Raw genomic sequence first — 24,517 nt, 5'->3', positions numbered from 1 at the left:
CCGATTCTCGATTCGGATCGTCGATTCGCAGATCCAGATGGATTTTTTAGATGCCCGATCCGAGTCACCGATCCGCTTTTTAAACCACTGGTCCAAATATATAACAAAATTTACTATTTTAAGAGGAAAACGTTTATATAGAGCCAATGTTCTAAACAATCAACGTAGAACCCACCTCAAAAATTTTATTAGAAGAGGTGGTTTTGATGCTCAAATATCTTCAAATTGATCATTTTGACATCAAGATGTATGAACATGAGAAAAAAAATGGATTTCAAGTTTCGGAAACAGTGCATCTTTTAAGGCATTTTTGGAGTGTCAATTTTCAAATTTTCATTGATAATTTTCAAGTTTTCATAAATTTGCTCGATCTAAACTATTTTTGAAGTTTTAAATTTTATAATTAAAGATGAAAATGTATAAAGGATATTACAAAGATTTTAATTACAAACTACATTTCTTGTACTACAAACTACATTTCTCTTACACTCTTTGAAGGTGTGTTTTACTTTGATTGTTGAGAGCCCCGGCCCTCTATAAACCGCAGGCATTTTAAAAATTAACATTAAAAATAAATTTTTTATCAAACTTACGATCGTGAAAGTCGAGATGATAAATTTGAGAGCTGCTTGCGAATGGAAAGGATTAACGGATAATTGACGAGACGAACCTGGAGTGCTTTTTTTGATTTTTGACTTATGATAAAGCCTAGGCCGTATAAATCATTTCCTAGGAGGGGGGGATATCTTGCATGTTAAGTGATAAACGCAAGCTTCCAAATTCCCAAACCCTGATTCTATTTAAAGCCACCCCTTCCCTCTCTCTAAGACGAACAGTAGTTCTGTAGACAGAGAAAGATTTCTGAGAATCACAGGTTAAATCAGAAGTAGAACAAGAGATGAAGATCACTGTATTGACATCTGAGGAGCAGCTCGTCACTCTTGATGTGGATCCAGATGAATCAGTAAGTTTTTATAATTAATTATCCAAAGATTTCGTTTTTTGATGTCAATGTATCTCTGTGTAGTTGATTGCGAACAGATAATTTTCTCTCTCTACCTTTCGGTACCCAATAACCAAAATTTAAAGAAAAAAAGATGGCCTTTAGGAAATTTGTTGATTTTCTTTCTGGGTACTTTTATTTATGATGAATATTGATCTTTTTGCTTTTTGGATAATTGATTTTGTGGAATTTATAGTCTTGTTAGTATTTTTGGTGTTCCAAAACAGTTAATGTAGTTGCAGCGTTTAGATAGAACTTGGTGAAGACATTAAATTATTTGCATAGAAGTGTTAATTTCAATGCTATGATTCATGGTAATATCATATCTTAATTTCGTAATTATAGCTATTGATTTTATACTCGTTTATTGCATAATTGATTTTGTTTACACGTGGTCTTATTCCGCAATGAATTTTGTGGTTTTTTGAGTAGTTCTGGACATCTAGGGTTTGATGTGGGTATTGGGATATACCACCACAGTTGCTTCTTTGTTTTTCTGATTTAGGCCAATTTTCTTGTCTCATACATTGTATTTTTGACAAAAAGGCGATTCCTATGTATGTTGTAGTTAATACTAGTATTTCATCAATTATCATTCGAATTCGTCGAAGATATTAGTGTCAACTAGTTTCTGAATATTTTGGAGTGAAAGTATTTTGATTGCACCTTCGGGCTTTAATGAAATTTGGCCCATAAATGAGGGCATTGTTTACTGAATTAGTATGTATGCTAATTTTATGGTTCTAACCTGTAAATCCGACTGGTGGGTTGAACTGGTCACCCCATGGTTCTATTGGCCAACTTGGGGAGCGGGCTCAGCTGAATCAGCGAATTGTTTTAAAAAGAAAAAGAGAAATGTTGATTTTGAATCTTGGTAGTGTGAAAATATTAAACAAGGTTTAGGAATCTCAAATCAATTTTAAAACAATATTGTTATGACATATTACTCGTAGAAGCACGTTTTTTGGGTGAACCTGTCCTCGCCCCGATCCCGTAGGGGAATCAATCCTATTCCGCCCCACCCCCACCCCACCTTTTTTTTCCCAAAAACACCTCCTCCTCCTTTTGAACAGGCCATATAGGTATCTGGTCACCCCGACTGCCCAGACAACCAGGACCCCTGACCGCTTAGGCAGCTGGATCCGCCTTCTTGAACATTGATTTGGGTGATATGTCTCAATAGTTTATCCCCAGTCAATGGGATTTTACATTGTTAAGAAAATAAGATGAGAATTACAGAACTTAGAGTTGGAAAGAGACTGAGGAGGGGTCCAGAATTTTCCTTCATGTAATCCACATTCCATCTTGATACAGCAAAATCTTTTGCATCACCTGCATTCATTCTTAATTAGCCTCCCCTGATCATGTTGGACCTGGTTCTCCAAGTGGGCTTCTCTAACAATTAATCTTTACTTATCAGAATTTAGAAACGTTGGTTCATAGATCAGTGTGGGTTCTTTCACAGTTTTTGACATGTTCCTATTTATTTTGGGACGAATATGCTATTTGATGCTTGGGCTTCTAAAAGATTAACCATTATCTTAGTCCTTTCTTAGTTTTTGTCCACTAGTTGTTTTTCATTGATCGGTAGGTGTTTTCACCTTTCTTGCTTATGTCATGGTGCTACCTTTCTTATTTTCTTATTTTCTTTTTCTCTTCTAGTAAGTTAATCTCTCATGGGATTTAAGACTTATAGAAACTTACTTTGTATCTTAGTCCTCATTACATTATATAAGGATTTTAGTCTTTATTTTTTTATTTAATTTCGTTTATGATTGTGACAGGTTGAAAATGTTAAAGCACTTCTTGAGGTGGAGGTGTGTTTTCCTTGGAAGTTCTTCTGTGGTTTTAAATTCATAATTTGCATTCATTGGAGTACATTTATTTATTTCTTTCTTCTTGGAGTTTGGAGGTGACAGGCATTATAGCTTAGGTGAAAAGATACTGAAGTTCAACAATAGATTCAAGTATACCTAACCCAATAGACCATTCATTCTTTTCCCGTTTTGTAGATACGTGTACCTCTCCAGCAACAGCAGTTGGTTTTTAATGGAATGGAGATAAGGAATTCTGAGCGTCTGCGATCTGTGGGAATTGGAGAAGGAGACTTGATTATGATGGCGTCAACATCCAGGTACATTCCTTTTGCTTGGCTAGTTTGACTATTTGATGGTAGTTGTGTTGGGCCCAGATTAATGATGTGGGAAAGCATATTACAATCCAAAGGACATTTAGAAAACCATAGTCTATATGTCATTCCTGTCAAATGAAATGATGATTCTTATGGTGAGAGTGGAGCCCATCATTGGGGTCATGTCTTGTTCTGGTGGATGCTGGCCTTGTTTATTGAACAAACACTGGTGACCTTCTGGACTACGGTTATTCCATGGTGACCTTCCCCTGTAGTTTACATAACAGGCTAGATTGATACACTTTTTTTTTGTGGTTTTTTGAGAATCTCATTTTGGTTGCATTGTGGAATTTCTATTTTCGACACAGTCGCAACTTTTATTTGAATACGATTTATTTGAATGCTTAGGAAGATGCAGTCGTGAATCTTCTATATCCAAGTCACTGCTAAGAGCCTTAGCTTCTTCGGTTGATATTCCTTCTGTCCTCTTGGATTTGATATATATTTTTCCTTCTCTTGGATTATCTATAGATCGTCATCATGCACTCTTTAGCACAACCTAGTTTTTTAAAGTATAGGCAGTTAGGCAACAAAGTAAGCCTTTATTTTATCCTCCAAAGGAGGTTGAAACCTCTTCCAAAGGAGGTTGAAACCTAACATGCTATGAGAATAGGATTTATGGATTCTTTACATGAAGCCCTAACACACCCTGTTTATTTTTGTTGTAACCTTTGTCTCGGAGGTTTTGCACTTCATCTTGTGCAGTTACCCCATTTTGTTAGGGAGTTCCACAATTTTAGCTCATATCTCATCGTTCTATAGTGATAGAGATTTCATAGGAGCTACGCTATGAAGTCTAGAGTATACTGGTTCTTTAAGTGAAGCCCTGACCTAGGGAAAATACTCCATCTAGGACTGCTTTTTACGACCAAGTCTTTCAGTTTGTATGGGTCTTTGTGAGTTGTGCGAGCTAATTCTGAAGTGGATAGTGCGAGTCTTTTATGAATCTCTTTGCCGTCATATATGAAGTTGTACTCAATATAGTTCCTCCTTTTAGTTTTGCATTTTTTAACTTGTATTTCTTAGTCAATATTGGTATGCTGGTTCATTTATCCAGTGGCAATGCTTCTACAAACGATCTGAGCTTCAATCCAGATGGCTCAGCTGTGAATCCAGGAGCCCTTCAGCAGCATTTGCGGCGTGACTCTAATCTGATGGCACAGATGTTGCAGGTACATGTGCTCTTCTTATTTTCAATCTTAAAAATTCATATAATAATAGAAATCTAAAAATTTCTTGCGTAGTGTCAGTAATTTTGGAGCAAAATTGCAGTGTACACATGTGAATCTCTTCAGTAGATCTAAAGAAAAAAACTTCTGTAGTATTTGCTTCTTAATGTTTTTAAGAAGCAAATAATTTGTCACCCAATGTTATTAGGACTGGACTGGTCACTGAATTCGTGAGGACACCAAGCCTGGTCCAGACCACTAAAATCAGCTGGTTCACTATTCAGGCCTGTTTGGAAAAAAATTATAAAGAACTTGCCCAAATTGGGCAGAGCAATCTGCTCTTCATTTTTTTACTATCAATTCACCTTCACATTTGACGTTGATCATCCTCTAAGTGTTCAACTCATGCATAGTGACACTGTGCAAAGAATTTAATAACAAAAAAATAGAAGTATTGATTATAATTATTATGTTCAATTACATATTATACAAAATATTTATAATGAATGAATGATGACCTAGGGTATCCTCTATGTTACGAGGACTCGGATACAATAATCAGTGATTCAGAGAATCTGGCTCACCTACCGAATTTTTCCAAGTTCAGCATGACACACCCGTGCAAGTCTGTTCAACGCATACATTTCTATTGATACTTATATGTAATTTTTTTTTGTGATGTTTTTATAAATTACATAAGAAAATAAAACATGTGGATCTTTATCAAGGGCACGGACTCCCAAATCATAAGACACATGCACTTACACGTGTCTTACAAAATGGAGACGCCTGTCTAACAATGTAAAAACAAGTGTCTTTCAAAATGCACGCACATGTTTTATTTATCCATCTATGGACTTTCATGTCAATATTGCAGGAACACCATGTCTGTAAATTCAAAGAAGGAAATTTCTGGTTGACAAGGATATTCCATGTTTTTGCCCATCTTGTGTTTCAGCATGTGTGACAAGTGCGTTGGCTGGTCAGATTCTCCTAAATGCACGTTACATGCATGTTGTTGCATAGAGTGTAGTTAAATTGGTGCACTATTGCGTGCCATTTGCTTGTCTAGTTATCTTGTAAACAACTACTTCACATTCATCTTGTAAACAACTACTTCACATTCATTTATTGCCTTCCACAGAACTTTTCATCCATTTACAATGAAGATTTAAAGAAAAAGACGTATTCCTCGCCTCTATTAAATCATAATCCCAAATAAAACCCATGGAACCCAACCAAGTTAAAATAAAATGATTAACCCCTCGGCACCTTTTCATTGTCCAAATTACAATATGGGAAAGTATATAATGAGACCATTTACCTTTGGTACAAGGTGGTCACAATTAATCTTGACTATTGGATTTTAAATTGGGTGGCTGTATTTATTTCATTGACCAAGTTCAAACTTCAAAAGAAGTTTTTGTGAATATTGTAGCATACCCAAGCTATCACATTTCACGTCAGATGGTTATAAGTAATTGTGACCTCCCTATACCAAAGGTAAATGGTCTCATTGTATACAATCCCTTACAATATTTGTCCTTTTTATTTTTATTCTAATGACCACTTTATTGAAATCCTAGAAAAGCCCCTCTCTCTCTCTCTCTTGCTCAACCATGAATCCCTTCCTCTCTCTCTCTCTTGCTCAACCATGAATCCCCTCCTCTCTCTCTCTCCCTCTCTCTCTCTCTCTCAATATCCCTTTAACCCTTATATATATCTCTCAACTCATGAACCTCACAAATAGGTTAAAAGAGGCATTTCAAGTTCTATTTATATAATGAGGTTATTAGACAAATGAAAAAGGCTAAATGTTGTTATTGGGACAATGAAAAAGGTAAGGAGGGGTTAAACGTTATTTTTTTGTTTTTAAACTTGGAGAGGGTCTATGGGCTTTTCATGGACCTAGGGGTTTAATTTGGATTATGATTTTAAAAAGGAGGGTATACATCTTTTTCCCTTAAGATTAATATACTCTCAATGATACTACTTGGTATGTATCTTGTATTTTGTATAGTATTAAAATAATTATTTCATTTTTTTTTCAATTTCCAACTATTTTATGCTATTTCTGGCCTAAACCATGTGATTTTAAACAAATTGCAGCTTTTCAAAAAGTCAACTTATATGTAAAACTATATGTAAGTTAATCTTAGATAGCTTTATGGTGGACATTGCCAAACAACAAATAATTCATTATCATGATTAATTTTCATGAATTGGTGAATTATCAGTGATAACCCTTAAGAGTGCTAGATCGTATATTCATTTTCTTTTTTGATTGGTTTTTATTGATGTTTTATTTATGGTCTTTTTTCTCTTTGAGCATGTAAAGTACGCTCCCATGGGAGACAAATTTAGTTTACTTCCTTGGGCAAACCTTCTTAAGAGGATTTTCTTGATTTGGGATTTTGGGATCCACTTTAGAAGCAAAAGATGAATATTATAAAAATAACATTAAAAAAAGGAAATGGATTTTGATACATAAATACCTAGATCTCTCTCTCCATAAATTGGGAGGCCTATTTGTAATCCTAGGGGGTGATTATTTTGGTAAAGTTCCAGGGTACACAGTGAAGTTTTATCTGTCTAGTCGCTAGGTAGTAGGTCACATCCCAAAATTTGGGGTCTTAAAAGTACTCCTAGCTGGGTTTTGCCTCGGGGAGCATCGTATAGTTTGCTTCCCATGCTGGCATATTATATTTCCATTTTATTTTATTTTTCTTTTTCCTACTTTGGACTGGTTTGTGTGGGAGTTGAATTTAATACTTAGTTGTTGGTATTCATGGTGCATCATATTGTATTTCTCTTGCACTAGTTTATGAAAAACATGTCTTGTATAATTAACGTTTAAACTTGCTTTTGATTAATCTTTTTTTTGTTTTCTTCTGTTTTCCGTTTATTAAAGTTTGTTCATTTTATTAATATGTTTTCCATTTGCAGAGTGATCCAGCCTTTGCACAAATTATTATGGGAAATGACTTGGATGGGCTACAGAGTTTCTTGCGAGAGCGCCATAGACAAAGACTAGAGTTAAGGCGCCAACAAGAGGATGAACTTGTGAGGTTCTTCCTATCATATTCTTCTTTGCTTAAATTTTCTTTTGTAGGAAGTTATACCCTAATCCAAATTATCCAGGGACTATGGCAAACATACGCAACTGAAGTTATCACAATCCACTGAAATAATCGATGACGATGGACAAAGACTAGAGCCACCATTGGGTTATTTGTATTCTGGCATGGTTCTATCTTTTGGCATCTATCATTTCATTGGACAATGCCCATTGGATTATGTTATACTTTTCCTTTGTTCAATGACACTTTTCCTTTGTTCAATGACACAGTCTTGCGCCATCTGGTGTAACTGTCCCTCCCTTCCCTGTTGATGATAACTTCTTAGCAAGCCTTGTATTTATGTACCAAAAGAAAAGTATTTTTTTTTTTAAAACTATTTAACTGCAATGGCTTATCTAAAACAGTGAACTGTTTTATATTTCCGTCATATGGCCCAAACGATTTCTTGGAAAAAGGTAAAAACTCATATATCCTGACTTTATGAATGCATTAGTGACTTTGTCATTATTATACTCTGCAGGCACTCTTGCATGCAGATCCCTTTGATGTTGAAGCACAGAAGAAAATAGAAGCTGCTATTCGGCAGGTTTGGATTTTTTAGTTAGTAAACTAATTCATTGCAGATAAGTTTTCTAGGATCAAGGTAAAGCTAAAGTGATTTGACACTATGAAAATATTTGAAAAATTGCCATGCTGTTTTTAAGGAATATAATTTTTTAGTTATTCATTGACGAACAAGGAGTATTCCATGCTTTCCTTAGGCTTAGACTGTATTTTAATGAACCACTTCTTTGGGCTCCTTAAATTCTCGTAGTGGGTGCATTAGGTTTAGAAAATATGTTCTTTCTGCTTGATACTTGTAGGAAGAGTATGAAAATTATGAATACTTCAGTGAATTTTTTAGTCATGTTTTTTATTACGGCATCCTAGTCCCCTCTTATGGCTTTTATTAAGTGATTTTTGGTTAGCCGACAATTCCGGCAGAAAATTGCTAACGATTTTTTTCTAGCTTTAAATAGATTTTGGGATTCAATTTGAAATTTTTGTGATGTCGCTCGGAGTATTGAAAGGAAATAATGAGAATTGAGAATCTTTTCAATTATTGATTAAAATTTTTTGGGTTTCGATAAATTTTGTAATTTTCACTCTTTTGGGGATTTCAGAAAGGAATTGATGAGAACTGGGCGGCTGCATTAGAGCACAACCCTGAGTCTTTTGCACGGGTGGTAAGAGATTCTTATAAAATCAATTTTTTTTTTTTTTTATCTAGTTTAGTGTTTGTCCTTCTTTTTTTACCTCCAATTGTTTGCATAAAATTGTTCAGGTTATGTTATATGTGGATATGGAAGTCAATGGGGTCCCTTTGAAGGTAGTGGCATTTATTATCATGTTAATCTCTTCCATTTCTGGCTAATTATTATAATGATTAAATCTTGGACTGAGATGAATGATTCATTCATTTTCTATCTGCTGGAAGCGAAATATCAAATGCTTGTAAAAACGAACTGGTCCAATTGGACATGTAGAGAAAGGCTACATCTTGATAAAACGGAGAATTGTTCGAAAGGTATTAAGCTAAGGTAATTAACTTGGAAGCTTTAATTGAAGACTTATGGTGGATGTTAATCTCGATGACAGGCATTTGTGGATAGTGGAGCACAATCAACAATAATTTCGAAAAGTTGTGCAGAACGCTGTGGGTAAGAACTTCTTGTCTGAGCAAACAAGCGTCCATTCTCTTCTGCTTTCACATATTGACGGTGAGATTCTATCTGTAGGCTGTTGAGACTTTTAGATCAGCGTTATAAGGGCATTGCTCATGGAGTTGGTCAGACAGAGATATTGGGTCGTATACATGTAGCACCAATCAAGGTAACTTGTCAACTAATTCTTTTAGTGCCTAAGATCACCTATTACTTTTTTCATGTTCTAGGTACCTGTATTATCTCTAAAGTGTGCTAGCTGATTGTGATAGTACATATAGATCGTTTCTATTACTATCAAATTTTTCCCTGCTACTTTTAGATAACATTCATGTTCTTGTATGTATATCATATAATAGTATTTATCATATCCTTTTCATATTTGTCTAGATTATTTTGTCTAGTAATTTGGTCTTTGCTACACAACCATTTTGTTGATCATTTAAAAAGTATGCTATTATCCAATAGGCTATGAAAAATTGTCGTGATTAGTGTCATCATTGTGAAATGAATGTGTGTGTGTGTGTGTGTGTGAGAGAGAGAGAGAGAGAGAGAGAGAGAGAGAGAGAGAGACCATGGAGTCATTAGAGAGAGAGAGAGAGACCATGGAGTCATGTCATGTTCTAGTTAATTTCACTCTCTCTGGGCCTCCAATGTTCACTATCTTTTGTCTCAATGATGTCTAAAGACACTTTTCGTATTCTACAGATCGGAAACAATTTTTATCCATGCTCCTTTATGGTATTGGAATCACCCAATATGGAATTCCTTTTCGGCCTCGACATGCTGAGAAAGCACCAGGTATTGAGCTTACGCTTGGCTTCTTTTATAATTTATGGTTGAATCTGCTGGGAATTTTCTAACGCTTTTGATCTTTGTGTAGTGCATAATTGATTTGAAGGATAATGTCTTGAGAGTTGGTGGAGGGGAGGTTTCAGTACCATTTTTACAAGGTCCAAAACTACTCTTGTTTTTACACTTAATTCATTTTATGCATTTGTATTGTTTCTTTTCAGCATCTTGGTGGGTTTTTGACCTTGTGGCTTGGGCTTGATGATTCCTAATTCCTTCCCAGCCTTGAGTTGGCGATTCCTATGTCTATAACTAAAGCTTGCTGTATGGGATATTGGTTCAGGCGTTAATTGCATTTCTGCTTTTATTAGTTTTATCGGATCATCTTTATCATCTGTTTCTGTTTTCTCGCTGACTATATAGGTTCCAGCCCTCTAGCTGACATTGGGAAATAGCTGATGGTTTTAGAAAAAATTAACAAATTTCTTAAGAAAAATAAATTGCAATTTCTTTTTGGTCAACAGAGTAGGATTAAGCTCTTCTAATTTTCCAAAACAAAATAAATTTGCTTTCCACCGAACTTCCTTTATTCCGTGACCATGTAACTGTGGGATTTGAACTTCAACTTATTGGTCCTTAGGAAAATATCCATGACACTAGATTAAGGGATTCAACTCTGCTGTTTAGTGCGATCAAATGCCATGGTCAAATTCATTTCAAGTGTGGTCGAGCCCCTTATATTTTGAAAGACATTGTTTTTTTTACAGTTAAGATTGTTATAAACATTGTCGTTACTTATGGACTGTTTCCTGTTTCAGAGAAAGACATTCCTGCTCGTTTACTTGATGATGAAAGATACCCAAAACAAGCTCCTCAGAGCTCTAGTTCGGTTCCTGTAAGTAGACTCTGAGAGAGAGAGAGAGAGAGAGAGAGAGAGAGTCTTTGGCAAAAAATTCTTCAGAAGTACATATCTGGTTTGTTGTTTAGTTATTGGTTTGTTGTGATTCCACAGGAAACATCTGGAGCAATGCAAAAGAATGATGATCCACCGGCAGGTAGGCAAATTTTATAAGGAAATTTGAGTTTCATGGTACTGAGTTTTAGCTTTGAAGTTTAGTTTTTTTCTTTGGGATTAAAATTTCTTGTGTCGTTAACTTTTGTGGTCATTGGTTGATTTTCTAACCATGCGCCGCGACTTTGTTTGTAACAGCAAGCACAAGCAACAATCCAAGCCTGGTACAGGTGCAAATGATATTTTTTTTCCACTTCCTATTTTGTATATCTTTAATTTGTAGAATTGTAAAGTCACCCTTACTCAATTTTTTTTTTTTTATAGAATTGATCCATAGTTTTACAAACAGCTAAATGAGATTCCAATCATAAATTTTCCTCCCTTCTGACCAATGCCTTTCATATGGTGATGTCAAAAGTATTGGCTGATAATTCAAAAGAGTGAATTCTTTTATTCTCTAATATTCGTGGAGTTATACTGAATTATACTGACTTAAATCTTTCAGGGACCTGATTTTGAAGCCAAAATCTCCAAGCTGATGGTGCTTGGTTTTGGGCGTGAAGCAGTGATACAAGCACTCACTCTTGCTGATGGTAATGAAGAGCAAGCAGCAGGATATTTATTTGGGGGCTGATATTTGTCATTAGTTATTATTTAACCATTTTTTCTAAATTTTATGAGATACATGATTTTGATTCAAGTGACTGATTTGATCATTAAGTGAAATTTTAAGTTATGAAAAAAACAGAAGAGGAAAAAAAGTTTGTGACTCAGTCTCCATGTTTTTTTTTCTCATGGGACTTCACTTGGTTTTTTTTTTTTTGTTTCGAAAATAAATCTTTCTATATCTTAGTGTTTTTTACTTTGATGAGTAGAGATTGTCTACAAAGTGATCATTTATCTTTTGTAAATGGAGGTCACAATCATTTTTATCGGTAGTTGTTAGCAGTGTAGGAAAAATCAAATCAGAACGGTTATTCAGACATGGGTCGGAAGTGGTTTAATCAGACTAAGCGGTAAATTGGCCGGTTCAACCGGCCTAACAAGGCAAGTCCTGGGCAGTAAAAAACGTGTTAAAAAATAAAACAAAACAAAAAATCTAATAAAATATGAATATTATATATAAAGAATGATTAAACAGAGCATATTCAAATAAAGTAGAAAATTAACCAAAAAAAAAAAAAAAAGATTGTAAAGAATCTATTTCTGTTTAAGGGTATTTTTTGAAATTTTTCAAAAAAGATGGGAAAATATGAAAACAAGTAATGACCAAAACAATTCCCAATCTTTGTCAAAATGATGAAAAACATTAAAAAATATATTACAAATAAAATCCCTTATTTTTTTTGGATGTTATATAATTTTTTTGATATTTTTGTAAAATATCATGTTGACTCATCAAAATTGGTTGAAATTGAAATCGGTCAGGCTGGTTCCGTCTAACTGGGTGGTTAGAAATTGAACCGCCCGATTTTTCTTACGCTGGTTGTGAGAGTGTTATTGAATAGACATATAGTTTTAAAAAAACAAAAAATAATTTTCGGATTTTGTGACTCTCCTCAAATCATTCAATTTGACATCTAATGAGTGGGATTGTGATCTTTATGTACAAAAGATAAATGGTCTTTTTATAGATATTCCCTTGAGATTAAATGTCCGAGGAGAAAGTTTATATAAGGGTGAGGCCTTAAACAATCAAAATAAGGTGCATTTCAAAAAGTCATTAGAAAATATTGTTTAGATGCTCAAAAATCCTCAAATTGATCAACTCGATACATGAGAAAAATAGATTTCATGTCTTGGAAAAAACGCATCTTGTAATACATTTTTTGGACCGTTAATTTTTTTGAACTGTTAATAGATCTGCTTGATCTACACTAGCTTTAAATTTTATAAATAGAGATGAAAATACATTTTAAGGCCATCATAAATATTTTCAGTACTGAAACAAGATCTTTTGATACTATCTAAAGTTGTGCCTTACATTGATTGTTTAGGTTCTTGACCTTGTACACAATGAGACCATTTATCCCATTTATGTTTAGTATTAGGTAGTTACAACTAATTTTAACGGTTGGATGTAAAATTCGGTGGCTGCACTTGTTCCATTGATTGACCTCATACTTGAAAAAGATAATTTTTCGAACTTCATGGCATATCCAAACTATTAAATTTTACATAGGATGATTATAACATTCTTGTATCAAAGATAAATGATCTTAGTATATACGATCCCATAATACATGGAGTTGACACTGTTATTGGTTTGTGATTATTTTGGAAATATATTTTAACATAATGTGTTTCGTACTTCAAAAATTATCGATATCTGCTCCTTTGAGATAGGAAAAATCAATAATATTGAGTTATACATAGTTATGTCAGACTTTATTGAGATTTGGTAAAATGTTTTGCTTATTTTAAATTTGCTTATTTTTATTTCTCTAAATTGAGTTAAAAATTTTGGACTAAATACGATGTCATGAATCTGTAGTTACGTCAACAATTTACTAAGAAATTACTCATTTTCTTTTCTTTTGGTTAGTTGTAAGAACGTGGAAAAACCAGACTGCAAATAAAGAATGAAATCTCTTTAAAGAACAGAAAGCAGCTCCATTTTCCTGAAGGGCTAGGTGAATGAACCACTCAAACGTTGCTTCGTACTGATTCTCATCAGTAATCTCCCTCTCTCTCTGTCTCAGATTATTCAGAACTTAATTATTGCTAATTTGCAAGCAAAATCTCTCTTTCTGAATAATCATGCCGCCTTCATTTACAAGCAGCATCTCGCCCTCTCAAACTCGCACAAACATAAACAAATGCACCAACAAGAATCTAATTACTACCATTAATTTTTTTTGGCCAAAAGCCAGATAAATGTAAACACTATCTAGAACCAAAGGCCACAAAATCATTACCCCTTTTAACATTTCTTTCTTTCACTGATTTATTCCTCATTATAAGTATTCATTCAAGAATCAAACCTGAAACTAAAAACCAATGAAAAAAAGAGTACTAAACCCCATTGATCACAATTGAGCTCCTCACATGGTGGGTGCCATCGGACCAAATCAACCTTCCAAACGAATAATTGCCGAAATTTTGGCTTTTCAATGTAAACTTCACAGTGTAGCTCTTCTCCTCTCCCTCCTTCTCAAAGCTCAAACTTTTCGGCGAAACATCGACCGAAACACCGGGAGGCGATTGCACACGCACAGTGTAAGTTGCTGGTGGGCCAACGAGCTTCACCACACGTGTGACGGTGACAGTACTTGTGAGATTAGTGATGGAGAGAGAGGGGTAATTAAAGTCTAGTAATTTGGGTTTAGGGGTTGGGCAAGTGTAGTTTTGGCCACTAATGGCCGCGATTGAGCTCTGGTCGTAGTCAAGGACACAGAGGAAATTGAGGTAGTCCGTGGGGGTAAGGTCATAGACAAGGCCGGGGTCGGCTGCAGCATTGGGTCGGACATGGCCCGCGCCGTAGCTGAATGGTGTGGCCCTCTCCAAAGACGCATCCTTGATCGCCAATTCCATGTTGTCGCTGCGGCGAGCTAGAGAGAGAAAATAGATGCTGGATAATGTGTTCTAGAGAGAGAAAGACTCGTAAAAAAGCGAGAGTCTTACAGAGAGAGAGTGTTGTAGAGAGCAGTATTTAAAAAATCGAACCGGCCAATTAGTCAGTATTAACCGGTAAATATTAAAAATAATTTAAAAGAATATAAAAAATATATTTAAAGCATGATTAAACAAAGCACAATCAAATAAAATTGAAAAATTAATGAAAAACTAATTTAAAAAATCGACGATCAAAATAAAATTGAAAAATTAGTGAAAAAAACGAATTTTTTTTTTTCTTTAAAAGAAATGCATTACCAGTGGTCATGATGGCAGACTTGATGGCGGCCTGGGACCAATGGGGGTTGCGGGCCTTGATGAGAGCAACGACACCAGAGAGGTGAGGGCAGGACATGGAGGTGCCTGAGACAATGTTGAATGGCACCTTCCTCTTGTCAAATTCCAAATCAGTTGGAGACCTTGCCTCAGTGTACGCTGCCAATATGTTAACGCCTGGTCCCGTTATATCGGGCTGCAATAACGTCGAGTGAGTGAAACACATGACAAAATGCCAGCACAAAAACTCTTATATAAACTAAATTTGGGGTGTGGTTTGCTAAATGTACCGCGCTTTACAATCAAAGTAGGGTGCACTTTAAAATAATATCGAAAAATGTTTTAGGATTTAAAGTATTTGTGATGGAATGAAAATTTATTTTTATCTCTAATTATAAAATTTGAAGCTTAAAATATAGTAAGGATCGAGTTTACCTATGAACACTTTAAAATATTGAAAATTGACGGTTAAAAAAATGCATTACAATATCTAATTATATTTATGACTTTAAATTCATTTTTTCTCATGTCCATACCTATCTTGAGGTCGAGATAATCCATTTAAAGATTTTTGGTCATCAAAACAATATTTTCTAGTGAATTTTTGATGTGTACCTTAAAATGATTGTTTAGAACATCACCTTTATATAAACTCTTTTTTAAGAGATTGTATGTCTTGATATTTATCTTTATTATAAAAAAATATATAATTACTTTTAGCCATTAGAAGTCAATATTTAATTGTAAAAGATGATTTAACTAGTGAAATATAAACAAAACTAAAAAAATAGCTTGAGAAAATTCAAAAACATTTAGAGAAATAATTGAAAAGTGTGTATTTTAATAAGAAAATTCACTCGTCATCGTACAAAACCTAGTATCGACGAGGCTCTCCAGCAAGCCATACCGCCTCTCCCTACGAATCCATAGAACCAATAAAAGAACCCAATCACAAATACAGGTGGGAACTGGATCGGGTAGACCCATGGAACCGACAGGTCTACTCGATAGGGTTCGGGTTTGGACCTAAACGTTGACCGATGGATTGGGTTTGGGTCCACTCGACCTTGACCTGATTGGATCAAGGGTTCGAGGACAACCCATCCCGAATATATTAACATGAATCATATAAAAATAAAATTAATTCACTAATATAAAATCGTCATGATTGTTAAAAGGCTTTTCCCAACTAATTCCCATCCCTACTCACTAACACATTTAGATCGTCATTGGAATGGTTTCGGGTGACGCTAGGACCCGATTGGAATAGGGGTTGGGGTTGAAATAGTTTTTTTTATTTTTTTCAAGATTTAAACCCGGGTGCGAGTCTAGTCAAAGTCCAAAAGACTTGGAACCAATCCTAGGTAGGGTCATCTAGTGGGGACCCGACCTAGATCCGAGCGGACCATCACATCTCTCTCTTAGTTGCAAACCTTGAGTATTTCGGGAGTGATAACGTTTGGACCCTGTGAGGAGAAAGCTGCCATTACAGGAGCCGGGGTGGAACCCAGGTACGTTTTTGGACGTGTGATATATGCCATAGGATTCCTGCAATAAATAGATCAAAACTTTTATTCCCCATTAACAGTAAAAAGTTTATTGGGAAATTGTGACTATAGAGTATAGACCTTAGCTTTTAGAAAACACCATAAACTACCACGCAAAATAGAACAATATTGTATTATTTTATTTAAAAGAACATACTACAAATCACCAATTTCACAAAAATCAAACAATGAAAAATGTACTATAACATACCGCACTAAATACCAATAATTTTGTGTTATTTTATACAAAAGAACACACTACAAAATACCCAATTTCACCAAATCAATAAGGGAAAAATACTCATGCTATTTGTCACAAAAACCACATAAACATTTTAATAATTAAAATTATCAATTTTAAAACAAATTTACCAAAATGAAGAAAGAATCGGATTTTTTCTTGATATTTACTTGGTGGAGTTTATGTAGCTGAAAACTTGTGCGCCATCAGATAGAGTGAGGTGGGCTGCAGGGAGCACATGTGCGTCGGCTATAACTTCGTTTCCAGAGTCCGGATCATTGCATAGGATCATCCCGACGCCTCCAGCTTGCTTCACTGCCTCCCCTTTCTCGACCCTGGCATTATCACCCCGAAGGCAAGCAACAATTTTACCCTTTGTCTTTGTTGGATCAAGCGAGCCAATTAAGCAGTTCCGCCTGTAAAATTCCATGTATCATGCATTAATAAGGCCCAAACACTATATTGACATGGTGAGAGATGTATATGAAAGAGATGGTGAGACATATATATATGAAAGAGACTAAAGGCCAAAGAATAAAAAATCAAGATTTTAAAAACTTAAAAATATAAAATTTATGCAAGACTTTGAGAAACGGAATACAAGTTGTTCTTCTATACTTACGCATTCAGAAGACTAAAATTTGATCGGGGATTTAAGATATCAGCACCGGAGATCAGAGGATAAAACTTCTCCTGTGGCAATGCACTTGAAAGGCTTTCGCCCTGTACAAAATTTCAAATCAGAAATTTAGGCCACCAAAAGTTGCATGTAGAGATTATATGAATTTGAATGAAATCTAAGATTCTAATTTTAGAGAAGAGGGAAATGTTTCACTATGGAAGCCATTCTCTTATGGTAGATATCAGTGGTTTTAAACAAGGACTCGGGTTGGGATTTGCTATGCTCTTAAGCCGTTTGTCTGACAAACTCAATGGATTCTGTCAAAGGTTCGGCGGAGTTTCGAAAAGAAAAAGACTAAAATATTGTTTCTGACTTCCAGATTTTTGATATATTGGGTCCCCAACTCAAAGAAAAAAAATATCTTCTAGAAGTAATATTGAGCTGATCTACACTAAGTTTCCTTGATCTTGGGTAATGGCATAATCAAGACCATTCCAATGCGGATGGATGGTGTAACTCACGTTTTTTAAGATTAAATTTTTATATGAGTATAAGAGATCATTTATCTTTTGTATGTAGAGGTTATAATCATCCCCACTTATTAGATATTAAATTGGCTGGCTTGGAGTGAGTTATGAAATATTGAATTTTTTTTTTTTTTTGAACTTTGTGTCTATTCATTGATACCTTCACAACCAATTATTTCGAAATTTAAGTGATAAGAATGATAGTGACTACCACATTTTTTATGGCTGCCGTCCATCAGCAGTAGAAAGAAACCCTTTGCAGCCTAACTATTCATACTCTGTTGTGAATCACGATTAATAACTGAGAAAGAATGATATGATCCATTTTGAACGTGACGTACGTGAAAACTTCACATATGTGGTCATAAGGATCAAAGTTGTCAATCCCTTCAATGGGATGAAGGTTGTGACCATCTATTTTGAATAAAACCTACATCTAGGATAGAGAATATCAGTTAAATGTGAGAAATTTTGTGAATTCCTGACGAAAAATTTGACATATCTAAGTGCAGCACGAACCTTTAAATGCTTGCCACCAATGGAAACATAAGTTGGGAATTCGCGATCGAGAGTGCTCGCACCAACAGTGAGAATCCACGGTGCGATGTTGGTCGCAGAGCCAGGTTTGGGACCCGAGTTCCCAGCCGAGCAAATGACAGAAATGCCTTTCGAAACAGCATGAAAGGCTGCGATGGCGATACCATCCTCAAGAAATGGATAGGGGCGGTCGCCCCCAAGAGAGACAGAGAGCACGTCGACGCCATCATGGATGGCAGCTTCAGAGGCGGCAAGGATGTCTGAGTCGAAGCACCCACCACTGATCTGTTCAGTTGTGGGCCAACAAACCTGTTGAAAACCAAAGAAGATATATCATCAAATTTGCAACAGACGCTATATTTTTTTATATGATATGATGATTTATCATCAATAGAAGCACACTGGATGCACATAAGAGGAGGGAGTGAGAAAACTATTTTTTTATCATAGTCCGAAGGACTATGGAAAACAAAGGCTCTTGGTGTCATTACCATCTATGAATGGGGTCATGCACTGTTTGATCTCAATGTCTTTCCATCATTGTCCATTTGAAAGGTAATTGTTGGGATCGATCGGTGAAAAAAACAAATGAATTTATCACATGGACAACTATTGTGTATTCAAATCAACATAAATAAGTAATGGAAATAACATGGCATCAAAAGAACATCATGAAACGAAAAATACAGTAACATATATTCAAATAGCATAAAGATTTAATGTGGTTCAGTCACAAAATGTGACCTTTAGTTTTAACTCTCTCTAAACATGACCCAAAACATAGTTCAAACACAGTAGTAAAGTATACTTTATCTCTTTAAAACAGGGCTCGCAACAGGGTCTCAAAACACCCAAGTTTATGCCCAAAAATCTCTACTTTCTCTCTCTACAAAGTAGGGAAAACCAGGGCCACTGGTATCCACCATGTGTGTGCTCTCATTTTCTTTATTTCTCACACTTTCTTTTTCTGAACAAAAAGGTTTTAATGATAGATAAAAAGTTCTTACAACATTACAATGGATTTGAAGCAATCCAATGGCTCAAAATGATAGGTAAAACGTAAAAAGAGTCACTTAGGTGATTTGGCTTCATACATATAAGAGTAATGATAATAAAAAACCTTAATTTTACTATGTTCTTGGGTATTATATTATAATTTCCTATAAGATAGAAAACTACCCTTAAAATAAAAAATAGAAAAGGGGAGTTTCTCTGGCAATCAAGTAAACCCCATAAGATACTATAGTCTAGTGTAATAGAGCACCCTCAAATTAATAAGATAAACATCGAACCAGTGGCTATATTTTCTAGGCAGCTAAGCACCGGGATTTGAACCCGGGACTTGATGCTTTAAGAGAAATGTGTGGGTCATCATCACCGCATAATGGGCGGGTTCGATGGTGATGTAAAGCCGATGGGGGCGGCTGGGTTCGATGGTGATGTAAAGCCGAAGGGGGTGGCTGAATGCGATATGATGCATTTCATCTCCATCACTATCCAACCCATTGAGCAGAAGGTGATATTTTGTACAGGTGGTCAGGTCGAAGATTATGGGGACAAAATTAATTAAATCTCCTTGTTCTAGATTTGAGAGAGAGAGGAAGAAGAAGAAAACCTTGTAAGCAGCAACACGAGCACCGGGGGCGCCGCCCTTAGCGGTGCCGGAGGCATAACCAAAAATGCTGGCATTGGGGACGAAGGACCCCGCCGCAGTTGAGAGTGTGTGTGTCCCGTGGCCCTCGAAATCGCGAGGGGAGTTGGGAGCAAGGGGAGCACTTTCATTCACCATCCCAACGAATGCATTGTACCCTTTGTTGAAGTACCGGGCCCCAATCAACTTCCTAAGCAAAATATCAATTAACCTTTTTCATTGATGAAAGTTACATATGGAATTTCAAAATTCTTAAAACTAAGAAAATTGTCAAAAATTTCCTTTATGTTTTAACGACTTTAAAATGAAAAATTTCAAATTGGTGCTATTTGTGTATTACTACATATTCCCAAATACAAAGATATACAAAATGAAAAATAATGAACGACAAATTATTTAGAAAACCCTCAAGGTAATTGAAAATAGCAAAATAGTACACCCCCAAAATAGATTTTCCGGATCCACCTTAATATTTTTAATGAAATAAAAGCGCCCTTCAAAAAATTAATTGATTTTTAATATAAAAACAAAAGAAAAAAAACGAAGGAAAAGCATTTGTCTTATTTGTAACAGAAAAAGTAGAAGCATCAAAACTGACCTGTTACATTTCACTGGGAGAATTTGGGGGTCATCATTTATGCAGATTCCCTTCCACTTTGAGGGCACTGGTCCCATCCCTTCATCTCTAAAACTCTCAGACTCAGGCCACACACCTGCAAAAATTTGTTTAAAAATCAGATGAAATTTCACGAAATCAAGGACAAATCTCAGAGACTTCCACGACTTGAGCGATTCGGGTACTTAGGCCCGGAATTGCCGGCCTCCCCTTCCGGTCCAACTTGGGACCGACCCGGGTCAGGCAGACAATGTTGTTTTTAAACACTACTACCTAGATAAGCGTCTCTATTTTTTTTAGCCCGTAAAGATGCTTTTTAGTGGCATAGATCAAATTTTAATGTCAAATTTTCGGGAAAGGCAGCCATTTTTTTAAACAAACTTCTAGACTAAAACGAATTTCTCAGCATTGCAAAATTTCTTAGCACTGCAAGTTAGAAAATTCGTATAAAACTATGACTTTCGATATAAATTATTGTTTCAAATCAAGGTTACAAAGATAGAGAAAAAGGAAATTGTTGTGAAAGATTTAAATGTATCCTTTATATTATTAACCCATAACCAATGCCACTCGACACCACCTCCCAATCTACCCAACTTATCATCTCATACCCCCTCTCTCTCTCACACACTCACACTCACACTCACACTCACATACATACACATACATTGTACCCATGTTATCATCTCTTCCACCATTCTTACACACACATACTACCACCCATGTGTCTGTATCCAAATTATTATCTCATGCCTTCTCTCTCTATAATCAATTATAGTGACACATTATTGAGGGATAGATAGGAGGAGCCCATTTCCCCTCATTCTCTCTCTCCTTCGTACTCTCGGTACAAATGATACTATATTAATTAGGATCTTTTAAAAATTATAATTACTTATATTGGATCGTAGACTTCAAGATATTTAATTTAGGGAAAATTACACATATATTCATTATATTTTAAGTTATTACGGATGTGTCGAATAATTTTCATTATTACATGTCTGTCCATTTTTTGCTTGTCATAACACAAATTTTTTAAAATACGACTTTACCCTTTATCGAGTGTTGAAAAGCCGAATTGAAGGGTTTTTCGGATATTCAACATCCAAATTCAATGTATTTTTGGTTGTTCAATATCCGAAAATGTGATATTTTCGGATGTTTAACATCCGAAAATATGACTGCCAAATTCCCGAAACCATTTTCGCAATATTTTGCAATCATATTTTCGGATGTTGGACATCCAAAATTCTAGAGACTCTGAAAGTGGGAATGTGAACGTTAAACTTTCGGGCTATTTTCGGATGTTAAACATCCGAAAAACCATTCAATTCGATTGTTCAACACCCGAAAAAGGGTAAAAACAGACAGACATGTAATAACATACATGTAATAACAGAAACTATTTGGTACGTCCATAATAACGCAAAGTATAACAGACATGTATGCAATTTTCCCTTGAATTTATAAACAAAGTATTATAATGAAAATCATATGGATATGATTAATGGAGCCACAAGGATAGGCAAGTATCATAGAATAAGAATTTTAATTAGAAAGTAATTTAATTTTAGAAACCAGTTAGTTTTTGCAAGTGTCTTGCATGAATATATATAAAAAAGGAGCAAAAATAGAAATTCGATGAAAACAGTCCAAAGTCTCAAAACTGTTGAAAGAAGGTTTCTAAATGTGCATTCCTTTTTTATATATATAAATTAATCCAATGATTTTATAAACTTTTAGATTAAAAAATTAATACAAAATGTAAGAAACAAATAAACACGTACATTTGATATAATTGTGTTTGATTAGGAATGAAAAATACATGAGATTAAAGCTTAGAATACTTAAACATGATGAAAATACATGAAATTAAAAAGGAAATCTGAGGGAAACAATATCTTAATAGTTCTTAAAAAGATTGAAAAGTTAATGTGCACAGTGTTACTTTCTGAATTCTGAGAAACATACCTGAGTCTAAGTTTGCAACTATGACATCTCTGCCAAAATTGCTTTGGTGCCATAACGATTTCATGGGAATACGGCCATCGCGTTCCAATCGCATAAAGTTCCAAGAATGAGTCGTATGTAACTCCCGGAGTTTATCCGGAAACACCGATACGACACCGGGATGTTCTAAAAAAGAACAACAAAAAAAAGAAAAATACATTCAAATGAACACAAACTATTTGATTGAAACCGAAAAGCCGATGAAAAATAATAAGAATGAAATGAAGGAATTATAATTACTTGATATTTCCAAAGCTTCTTCCTCTTCAAGATTAGCAGCAAAACCATTCACATTAAGAGTATAGGAATAGAAGATGGCATCCTTTGCCTTCTCCTTACTACAAAGAGAAACCAATGCACTTTGTTAGTTAAATTTGTATCGAAAAATTGATAGATGGAATATTAAAAACTAATGAAAATAAGCAGTGAACCAATATTGTTATATCAGTAATTCTTGTTTTAAAAAATTGATGGAACAGTGAAAAACAATGAGAATGAAAAGAGAAAACCAGAAAAATGCAAAGATAGAAAGAAAAGTTTCGATTTCTGTATAAATTCATTACCTTCCCATAAAAGTCGCCAATAACTCATGATGTGATTCAGTCACACGTGCATGATCAATCTGGTCCAAAGAAGCGTGTGAATGTTGCCCCATGTACACCACATAGGGCTACAACAAAAATAAAATATGAAAAAATCAGAATATTATCAGATTATAAAGTGAAAAAAATAAGAATTACCCACTAAAGATCCATATAAGAAACACTGAGAAATGTTAACAGAAGTGGTAGAAATGGCCACGAAAGTACTGCAACAGAGGTGAAGAAATAAAAACCCAATGCAATAACATTCAAAATGATTGAATAAAAAAACAAAGATAAAATGAAGAACCCAATGCAATGCTCACCTTTTTAAGGGCAAATCCGGAGTAAAAGAGTGAGAAACACAACCCCAAAAGGCAGAGAGATGCTTTGTTTCCTGCCATTGCTACAGCTCAAGGATCTGCACAGAAACCCAAGGGCCACTCTGTTATATATAATATATATTGTGTCTCTCTCTGAAAGAGATTTCTTTTTGTTTTGTGAGTGCACTCCATTTTATAAATGGAAAGGAGTAGAGCATTTCTTTAACACATTCATCCTTGCACAGGGATGATAGGCATAAAATAGTAAACTTGCTGTTTAAATAAATGGCAGTTTAATGTCAATGCATCAGTTACCACTTTTGGGCTTCCTCTAGGTTCAAAAACGATTATTTTAACAAAAAAATACGATGTTTTATATTATATTCTATGAAATTCGAAAAATAATTTTATTTTTCTATCAAAGTTGAAAATGTATCTCTTAGAAGTTCTATCCTCCTCTTACTATCCAGCCGTCCAATTTTGTTCAATAGAGCCACTCACCACTTAATATTAGATCCGACGTCTCAAATTATTTTACTTTTAGTTTTTTTTATACAACTTGTATGAATATGAAATTTGGTACGTGCCATCTTCTCAGGGGCACACTTATAAAAAATATTCAAAATAATTTTTCGATAAAATATAATGATCAAAATACCCCTTAGAAATTTTTAAGGGTATTTTGGATATTTTATTTTATTGAAAATATTTGTTTTTTATATTTTTCGCTAGTGCGAGTTTAATAGAGAAACAGGCGTCCAAAATTTGGAGTCAAAATAGTTTATAGAAAAAAATTAAAAATAAAATAATATAGAGACGTGACATTGTGATTGGGACAATCTTAACCCTCCATTCAAAATGGACGGTTGGATAACGAGAAAGATAGAACTCCTATGTTACAAGCGAAGCATAGAAAGCTTGCCCATTAATTATTGCAACTCCTTTCCGAATGGTGCTCTTTTGATTATAAATTGGGCTTTGGATTTTTGAGTTATTCCAACATAGCCCCTAATAGTTG

The 24,517-nt window shown here is 34.9% G+C and overlaps 2 protein-coding genes across 2 annotated transcripts; one reads left to right on the top strand and one right to left on the bottom strand.

The window, feature by feature from the left end:
* The first annotated feature begins 830 nt into the window (after window positions 1-830).
* DDI1 (ubiquitin family protein) lies at window positions 831-11,723 on the top strand. The gene is made up of 16 exons (XM_088849241.1): window positions 831-964; window positions 2,788-2,820; window positions 3,016-3,137; window positions 4,252-4,366; window positions 7,310-7,426; window positions 7,964-8,029; window positions 8,607-8,669; window positions 8,768-8,812; window positions 9,082-9,143; window positions 9,222-9,315; window positions 9,855-9,947; window positions 10,030-10,099; window positions 10,757-10,833; window positions 10,951-10,993; window positions 11,149-11,180; window positions 11,456-11,723. The coding sequence occupies exons 1-16, from the start codon at window positions 899-901 to the stop codon at window positions 11,582-11,584; spliced, it is 1,227 nt and encodes a 408-aa protein (XP_088705367.1). The 5' UTR covers window positions 831-898; the 3' UTR covers window positions 11,585-11,723.
* Window positions 11,724-13,770: 2,047 nt separating this feature from the next.
* Window positions 13,771-23,808, bottom strand: LOC18447485 (subtilisin-like protease SBT5.4). Its single transcript, XM_088849239.1, has 12 exons — window positions 23,503-23,808; window positions 23,159-23,265; window positions 22,836-22,933; window positions 22,557-22,721; window positions 20,565-20,679; window positions 19,931-20,156; window positions 18,298-18,624; window positions 17,252-17,352; window positions 16,800-17,045; window positions 16,275-16,389; window positions 14,824-15,037; window positions 13,771-14,501 (listed from the first exon to the last, which is right to left on the bottom strand). Exons 1-12 carry the CDS (start codon window positions 23,578-23,580, stop codon window positions 13,966-13,968), a joined length of 2,328 nt encoding a protein of 775 aa, XP_088705365.1. The 5' UTR covers window positions 23,581-23,808; the 3' UTR covers window positions 13,771-13,965.
* Between the last annotated feature and the right edge of the window lie 709 nt (window positions 23,809-24,517).

The sequence above is a fragment of the Amborella trichopoda genome, chromosome 10, assembly GCF_054954075.1.
Source record: "Amborella trichopoda isolate Santa Cruz 75 chromosome 10, AtrichopodaSantaCruz75HAP2 v2.0, whole genome shotgun sequence".
In the NCBI taxonomy this organism is placed as follows: domain Eukaryota; kingdom Viridiplantae; phylum Streptophyta; class Magnoliopsida; order Amborellales; family Amborellaceae; genus Amborella; species Amborella trichopoda.
Note: the sequence above shows the minus strand (reverse complement) of the source record. Positions and strands in the feature narration are given on the sequence as shown.

Excerpts from the sequence above, each read along its gene's own strand:
- DDI1 (XM_088849241.1), top strand. The coding sequence starts at position 899 with ATGAAGATCACTGTATTGACATCTGAGGAGCAGCTCGTCACTCTTGAT. Across the intron at positions 9,316-9,854 it reads TACATGTAGCACCAATCAAG|ATCGGAAACAATTTTTATCC; the intron begins GTAACTTGTCAA and ends CGTATTCTACAG. Across the intron at positions 11,181-11,455 it reads ACAATCCAAGCCTGGTACAG|GGACCTGATTTTGAAGCCAA; the intron begins GTGCAAATGATA and ends TAAATCTTTCAG.
- LOC18447485 (XM_088849239.1), bottom strand. The coding sequence starts at position 23,580 with ATGGCAGGAAACAAAGCATCTCTCTGCCTTTTGGGGTTGTGTTTCTCA. Across the intron at positions 23,266-23,502 it reads CCGGATTTGCCCTTAAAAAG|CCCTATGTGGTGTACATGGG; the intron begins GTGAGCATTGCA and ends TTTTTGTTGTAG. Across the intron at positions 17,046-17,251 it reads AATTTTAGTCTTCTGAATGC|GCGGAACTGCTTAATTGGCT; the intron begins GTAAGTATAGAA and ends GGAATTTTACAG.